The sequence below is a fragment of the Gossypium hirsutum genome, chromosome A13 (assembly GCF_007990345.1).
Source record: "Gossypium hirsutum isolate 1008001.06 chromosome A13, Gossypium_hirsutum_v2.1, whole genome shotgun sequence".
NCBI lineage: Eukaryota > Viridiplantae > Streptophyta > Magnoliopsida > Malvales > Malvaceae > Gossypium > Gossypium hirsutum.
In genome coordinates this window covers 23,184,812-23,192,822 of record NC_053436.1, presented here as the reverse complement: position 1 = coordinate 23,192,822, position 8,011 = coordinate 23,184,812, and the positions used below count along the sequence as shown (strand labels likewise).

The following is an 8,011-nucleotide window of genomic DNA, read 5'->3' as shown; positions in this document are numbered from 1 at the left end:
AAATTATTACCTGTCTCTGTGAATAAAATCCTACTCACTGCTATCTACTAAATTTATATTTTTTTAGTAGGATTTTATTTTGTAGATCTAGACAACAATACACAATTTAACGGAATTGTTTTCACGGTTTCATCAATTGAACTTCAAATATTAAATAAAAAAAGTTGAGGGACTAAATTCATGAAACTGAAAATAGAGAGACTAAATTTCAATGTGTGAAGAGTAAAGGGACTGGTAGCATAATTAAACTTTTCTTTTTGAATAATGTTTTCTTAACTTGCATTAAAGTTGAACTTCATTTCATGACATTATGATCATATAACATAGACAAACCATATGGTGAAGAATTCACCAAATCGAATACACTCCCGCAGCAATTACTACCGTCGACAGCCATGGGTACACTTTCATAATTTCCTACCCTAAATGAGTCCTCAAACCATTCATCAATGCAGCCATCCGTTATTGTTTCCTCAATTTCTTTCATTTGGTTCGAGTTTTCAATGTATTTCAAACTGTCATCAAACCCCATTTCACAATCTGTGTAGCTAGTGGCATTCAGTCCAATGGCAGGGAGCCTAAGCGTTGAAGTTGGGGACCCAAGGTCCTGGGTGGGGAAGGCAAACATGCCTGCAACTACGCCTTGCCATGCTTGGAGTACGTCAAGGCACCTGGGCCTGAGCTGACTATGATTGAGGGTAAGGTGGTTCTTTGGGTGGATGGGGTTTGGGACGACCTGTTTGGAGCCACGGACCAACCTAGCTTCAGCCTCCAGCCGAGCACTCTCCCACTGAGCCATGTGGGTTAAGTTTGAACCAGATGGGAAGCTTGCGGCATCTGTACGAGGCTTGTGAGTCATGGGATCAACGCCAAGCTTTATCAGCCTTTTCTTGAGATGCGTATTCCAATAGTTCTTGATCTCATTGTCTGTTCTTTTTGGCAAGTGAGCTGCCATTGCTGACCACCTAAATAAATACATGAAGATGATCAGGCATGATTTGGCTCAATCGCAACATTAATAAAAAATATACTTTACCTGTTTCCAAGAAGGGCATGGAGTTGAATAATGGTGTGTTCTTCTTGTAAGTTAAACTTTCCTCTTTTGATATCAGGCCTTAGGTAATTAATCCACCTCAATCGACAGCTCTTTCCACATCGTTTAAGTCCTATATATACACAAAATCCATAAAAATCTTTTCAATCCATTTCATTAGCTACAACCAAACAACATATATAAATATATAAAGATTAAAGAGTGGGAAAATAATAATATAATTAAACAATCACCAGCTTTCTCAGGCAAGGCACGCCAGTTACCATGGCCACGCTGTTGAATGTAAGCCATTAGTATTTGGTCTTCCTCAGCCGTCCACGGCCCTCTCTTCAAACCCACCTCCTTATGGCCATTCAACGGCAGCCGCCGCCCCATTTTTCTTTTCTTTTGCACAAAATCGAACGTTAATCTTGTACCCAATAATTGAAACAACGGTTGAAAGTGAAGTGTAATAGTGATGGGTGAAATGGAGCGAATATATAGGCAAGGGGCTCATCCAAAATGATAAATTTCATTTTAGTACTTTTAAAAAATTCTGAAATTATTATTTATCCCTCAAAATAATAAAATTTTAATTAATCATTTTAACAATTTTAAAATAATACAATAATAAAATTATATTTTTAACCCCTTTTAACATTTTATAATTTACTTTTAAATAAATTTCTCCCTTTCGTAAGGCAAAAATCAAGAGGAATAACTATAAATTAATGCATGAATGAGGTGTAAATAAATTAGTCCAACTACTTGGTGAACATTAATGATCCCCACGTATTGCTTCCCATACACATGTTTTGTTTTTTACCTCCACATGAATATTGCTTTCCATACATTTGTTTTGTTTTTTGTACCTCTACGTGAATATTGCTTCCCAAACAATTTTATACTTAAATATCTAAATTGTGCTGATTGAAACATAACTCGACTGGTATGAATATTGTTTTCAATGCAGAAAGAGACATTTTCTTCCTAATAATGTGTAACATCCCAAAAATGGGGTTAGAAGAATTGAGTTTGTTGTTGATTGATTAATTGGATTTAAGCTTGAATACGCATGATTGTTAGGTTTTCATTGCATGATGGATGATATGCATTTTCTTAGTGGATTATTGTTATAGGTGCTTGAATGACTTGCTAAACATTGAGACAAGATTAAAATGACCAAATGGTAAGGTATGAATGTAACAGCCCAACTTAGGGCCTAGTTAGAATAGTGGTCTCGGGACCACAAATCTGGAGTTGAATAAATTATTTTATTATTATTTTGGGGTCATAGCATGTTAATATTAGTGTATGGAAAATTTGGTGAATTAATTTTAGCGATGGCTTGCTTAATTGCAAATAAAGGACTAAATCGCATAAAAGACAAAAGCTGCAAATTAGTGCCCAAATGTGTCAATTAGCTAGAAGACTTAAATTGGGGGTCTTTGAAGGGAAATAGACCCTTAGGAAGTAGCTTGACCGGCCATGAGATGAATTTTAAACAAATAGTAAAAGTTTAGGTAAGTGATGTCATGATTTGGTGATAAAATGATGCCTAAAGCCTATCTAGCATTTTTCTTCTTCTCCATCTCTTCTCTCCACCGAAAATATCAGCAAATATGGGGGTTTGAAAATTGAAAGTTTGCAGCAACTTATTCCTCTCATAATGTAAGTGATCTTGATGATTTTCTTGATGATTTTTACATTTTTGGCGTGCTTGTGTCATGGGTTTTCAAATGAGAGGACCATTTTGAAAAATGGTAATAAGTTTAGGGCTTCACTATGTGAATGTTCATGTTATTTTCTGAAATTTTATGAAAGAATATGAATCTTAGAAGAGTCCTAAACAACTTTTGTGAGAGGTGTTAGCATAACAACACCCAAAGGGAATATTTTTGCATAAGTTGTGAACTAAGGGATAAATATGTGAAATAGTGAGATTTTGAAGTTGCTATAAGAGAGAAAAGGGTTTGACTAGGCTTAAGATACAAAGAAATTCAATAAAAATTAATTTTTGAGCGTAGGGGCAAAATGGTCATTTTACCAAGGATGTGAATTTTTGATTGCCTAATTGTGATTAGTGACTAAATGAGTGCATTTTACTATTATAGATCAAGAGTTGTCAAATCCGAACCTTGACCCAGGGAAAGCCAAGCAAACTGATTAATCGTGTGCATTTTGTAATCTGAGGTAAGTTGTATGTAAATAATATCACTATGTTATTGATATATTTGTTTGAATTGTCCTTGAATCAATATAGCATGAATTGATTGATAATGATAATTGAGATAATAGAATTTCCGTTGGAACCTTAGGAAGTAGACCGGACATTCATACCGTAATAATTGGGTCACTTGTATGTGCTAGTGTAAGACATTTCTGGGACATGCATCGGCCACATTATGGAAGCTAGTGTAAGACTATGTCTGGGACATGGCACCGACACTGAGACGAGTGCTAGTGTAAGACATGTCTGGGACATGCATCAGCCTCGAGATGTAAGCCAGTGTAAGACATGTTTGGGACATGCATCAGCTACGAGATGATAGTCAGTGTAAGACCATGTCTGGGACATGGCATCGACACCTTACCTATATTCGAGGTTTAATGAATATCCGATGATACTCCGAATGGTTCAACGGTGGATGTTATGTTTTAAGTTAATGAGAAAAGTATAACTGTGTTGTGAATGGTACAGGTACTTAATTGGTACGTACGAGATATGAGCTCAATATACATATTATATTATGTGACTTGTATGGTTGGTGATGAGTAAGTTACATCTATGCCTACATCTGGGTCATTAATATGTTGATCATGAGTGAAATTGTTGTTGTATATTCATTTATATGCAACCTACTAAGCTTTTATGCTTACTCCCACTTCCTTTCCATTTTTCTTACAGTGCTGCCTAATTAGCCTAAGGATCATCAGACGTTAGAGATATCAATCACACTATCATCCGAAACACTTGGTATAGTTGGATTTATATTTTTGAATTATGGCATGTGTAGGGACTAGACTTTATTATTTTGTGTCTTGAGCATTTACCAGATGAATTGGCTTGGGGTAAATCTCACATTTTGCATTAAGCCTTGAATGATGGCTAACATTCATTTTGAGTTTATAAAAAAATGCATTTCCATGATTGCATGAATGTCTATTGTAGTTGACTTGATTATAGAAAATATGTTGGCTTTAGTATTGGTTGGTTTTAGTATGTAAATAGGTAAGCAAAGGTGGCAATGAGGCTTGGAAAATAGCCTTATATTGTCGACAAGGGTAGACACACGGGCATGTGTCTAGGTCGTGTGTGACACACGGTTAGCCCCACGGGCTTGTGGTCTGGCCGAGTGTCCCCTACATCTAAAAATTTTAAGTCAGAATGCATGGTAATATTCAGACGGGCAAAGACACGACCGTGTGTCTTAGTCATGTGGAGGACACGGCCTAGCACACAGGTGTGAGCCATGGCCGTGTGACTTTTTGGTTATGATGACGTCAGAAATAGAATGCCTCAGTTTTTGGACACGAGCCAATACACGGGCGTGTCGAGGCCGTGTGGGAAGACATGTGCTAGGCACACGGGCCTGTGCCAAGCCGTGTGAAAACTACTACACCTTGAACTAAAAATTAAATTTCGCACGGGCTAGGGACACGGGCTTGTCCTGATAGACATCAGGCCATGTGAGCCACACGGGTCACCAACACAGCCATGTCATGTCTTTAGTGAAAATTTCCAAAGCTCTTTAAGAGATCCGGATTGATCCCAAATTGGTTTCTAAGTATATTTTAGGCCTTTTAAACCTACATTAGAATTGTAAAGGCGAAATTTTGAAAGGTTAATAATTTGTTCGATTTTTTTTTCCGACTCGAGAAAGATTATACGCTTTTGAATAAGTTAGTAATGTCTCGTATCCTGTCTTGGTGTCAAACACGGGTAAGGGGTGTCACATTTAGTGGTATTAGAGCTATGGTTTAGTTGGTTCTAGGACTAACCTAGCTAAAGTATGAGTCTAGCTATACATGCCATAATTTTGTTTTATTATTGATAGTGTGATTATTTCTGACGATTATAAATTATGTTTTTATGTATAGTGAATGGATCCTGATAGAACCACAGTGGATGACATGGAAAGTAACGTGCTGGCTCCAGCTGAAGGGACCGCGCCAGTAGAGAGTGAGCCCGTTACCATGGGAGAAGGTGGAAGGGCTAGAAAAGCTTACCTCTGAATGATGGATGCCTGGTACACGGAGTTTGTTCGTGCAATCTGAACACTCCACCTCCCCCACCTCCCCCAATTCCTCAGTATGCCCATGTAGCTCCGCAAGGGGCAGACATGATTAGGAGGGAGAAACCTCCAGTAGAAAAAATTCGAAAGCATGGGGTCTAGAAATTTTGAGCTAATATAGATGATGACTCTGATAGGGCATTGTTTTGGTTAGAAAATACCATTAGAGTATTTGATGAGCTATCGTGCACGCCTGAGGAGTGCATAAAGTGTGTAGTGTCACTCCTGCGAGATTCAGCCTACCAATGGTGGAATACTCTTATGTCTGTTGTACCGAGAGAGATGGTAACTTGGGAATTCTTCCAAGAAGAGTTCCAAAAAAAGTATATCAGTCAGAGGTTTGTGGATCAAAAGAGGAAGGAATTTTTAGAATTAAAACAAGGCCAAATAACAGTATTAAAGTATGAGCGTGAGTTCGTGAGACTTAGTAAGTACGCTCAAGAGTGCGTGTCTACCGAAGCCATGATGTGTAAAAGGTTTGGGGATGGCCTTAGTGAGGATATTCGAGTGTTTGTTGGCATTTTAGAGTTATAGGTGTTCGTAGCACTTGTGGAGATAGCTTGTAAGGCAGAAGAGCTATTTAAGGAGAGGAGGAAAGCGGCTTTTGAGTCGCGGGATTCAAAGAAGAGGTAGATGGGAAATCACATCAGTGCTCATCCAAAAGATCAAAGGAATTCTCTACTCAATCAAATGCCTCGGTGGGGCATTCGAAGAAAAAAAGAATCAGCAAAATTCGGCATCTAGAGCCCAGACCACTTCAGTTGCTAGTGTTGGCAGTGCTCGGCCAAACCGACCAGGGTGTCTGCAATGTGGGAGACGTCATTTCGGCGAGTGTCGAGAAAACGAGAGGGGCTGCTTCAAGTGTGGGTCACTAGACCATTTTATTCCTGATTTTCCTGAAATGGAAGAGAGAGAAAGGAACCAAGAAGTGAAGGCAAGTAGTGCTCTGTTGAGGGGTAGACCCCAAAAGAACCCCGGAAGTGGGGCTAGTAGTAGAGGCGTGCCAAGAGACACCGCAGTGAGGTCTGGGGGCAGGGCGCCAGCAAGGAGCTATGCTATACGTGCCCGGAAAGAGGCAGAGTCTCCTGATGTGATCACGAGTACTTTTTCTATCCACGATATAACTGTTGTTACCTTAATTGACCTAAGATCTACCCACTCTTATATTTTTATGGATTTGATATCCTATATGAACATGATAATAGAGTCCACTGGGTTTGTGATAAAAGTGTCTAACCCTTTAGGCAGGTATGTATTAGTTGACCAAGTGTGTAGAAATTACCCTTTGAAAATTAGAGGCCATTGTTTTCCGGCTAACTTGATGTTATTGCCGTTTAATAAGTTTGATGTAATCCTTGGGATAGATTGGTTAACTGCTCATAGTGTTGTAGTGGACTGTGGGAAAAAGATAGTAGAGTTGAAATGTGAAGACGGAAGTGTTCACCGAGTTGGACTAAATGAGTCAGATAATCTGCCAATAGTAATAACGTCGTTGACTGTTGAGAAGTATTTGAGAAAAGGATTTGAGGCTTACCTAGCTTTTGTGTTAAATATTTAAGTGTCTGAGTTGAAGATAGAATCAGTACTAGTGGTTTGTGAGTTTAGAGATGTACTTCCAGAGGAATTACCGGATTACCCCCAGTAAGAAAAGTTGAGTTTGGAATTGAGTTAGTCCCTGGAACGACACCTATCTCAATCACTCCGTATAGGATGGCTCCAACAGAGTTGAAGGGGTTGAAAGCACAGTTGAAAGAGCTAATAGATAAGGGTTTCGTGAGACCGAGTTATTCCCCGTGGGGTGCTCCAGTACTTTTTGTGAAGAAGAAAGATGGGTCGATGAGGTTATGCATCGACTATAGACAACTCAACAAGATAACAATAAAGAACAAATATCTTTTACCAAGGATCGATGATTTGTTCGATCAGTTAAAGGGAGCCAAGGTATTTTCCAAAATTGACTTGAGGTCAGGATACTACCAGTTAAGGGTTAAAGACCAAGATGTTCCGAAGACTGTATTTCGGACAAGATACGGGCATTATGAGTTCCTTGTCATGCCATTTGGTCTGACTAATGCCCCGGCGGTGTTTATGGATTTGATGAATCGCATTTTCAGGCCATAGCTGGCTAAGTTCATCGTTGTATTTATCGATGACATATTGATTTATTCACATGATGATAGTGAGCACGTAGAGCATCTGAAAGTTGTGTTACAAACCTTGAGAGACAAACATTTATACGCCAAATTTAGTAAAAGTGAATTTTGGCTTAAGGAGGTCAGATTCCTAGGACACATTGTGCCGGGTGACGGGATCTAAGTTGACCTAAATAAGATCTCGGCTATTGTTGAGTGGAAACTGCCAAGGAATGTGTTGAAAGTTCGAAGCTTTTTGGGTTTGGCCGGATACTGTAGACGGTTTGTAAATGGATTTTCCATGATAGCTACCCCGATGATGAAACTGTTGCAGAAAGGTGTCAAGTTCGTTTGGACAGAAAAGTGTCAGCAGAGTTTCAAGAAATTAAAGACTTTGTTGATAGAAGCCCCCAGTGCTAGTGCAACCGGAGTCGGGTAAGGAGATCGTGATTTATAGCGATGCCAGCTTAAATGGTTTAGGGTGTGTGCTCATGCAAGAAGGCAAGGTTATAGCCTATGCCTCGAGAGAACTAAAGCCACATGAGAAAAAC

General features: G+C 39.0%; 1 protein-coding gene across 1 annotated transcript; it reads right to left on the bottom strand.

Annotated features, from left to right (window-relative positions):
• Positions 1 to 240: 240 nt before the first annotated feature.
• LOC107894855 (transcription factor MYB16) lies at positions 241 to 1,517 on the bottom strand. The gene is made up of 3 exons (XM_016820047.2): positions 1,288 to 1,517; positions 1,037 to 1,166; positions 241 to 965 (listed from the first exon to the last, which is right to left on the bottom strand). The coding sequence occupies exons 1-3, from the start codon at positions 1,427 to 1,429 to the stop codon at positions 296 to 298; spliced, it is 942 nt and encodes a 313-aa protein (XP_016675536.1). The 5' UTR covers positions 1,430 to 1,517; the 3' UTR covers positions 241 to 295.
• Positions 1,518 to 8,011: the final 6,494 nt, after the last annotated feature.

Coding starts and splice junctions, on each gene's coding strand:
- LOC107894855 (XM_016820047.2), bottom strand. CDS start 1,429: ATGGGGCGGCGGCTGCCGTTGAATGGCCATAAGGAGGTGGGTTTGAAG. Junction 1,167..1,287: donor TGCCTTGCCTGAGAAAGCTG/GTGATTGTTTAA, acceptor GTGTATATATAG/GACTTAAACGATGTGGAAAG. Junction 966..1,036: donor CATGCCCTTCTTGGAAACAG/GTAAAGTATATT, acceptor GTATTTATTTAG/GTGGTCAGCAATGGCAGCTC.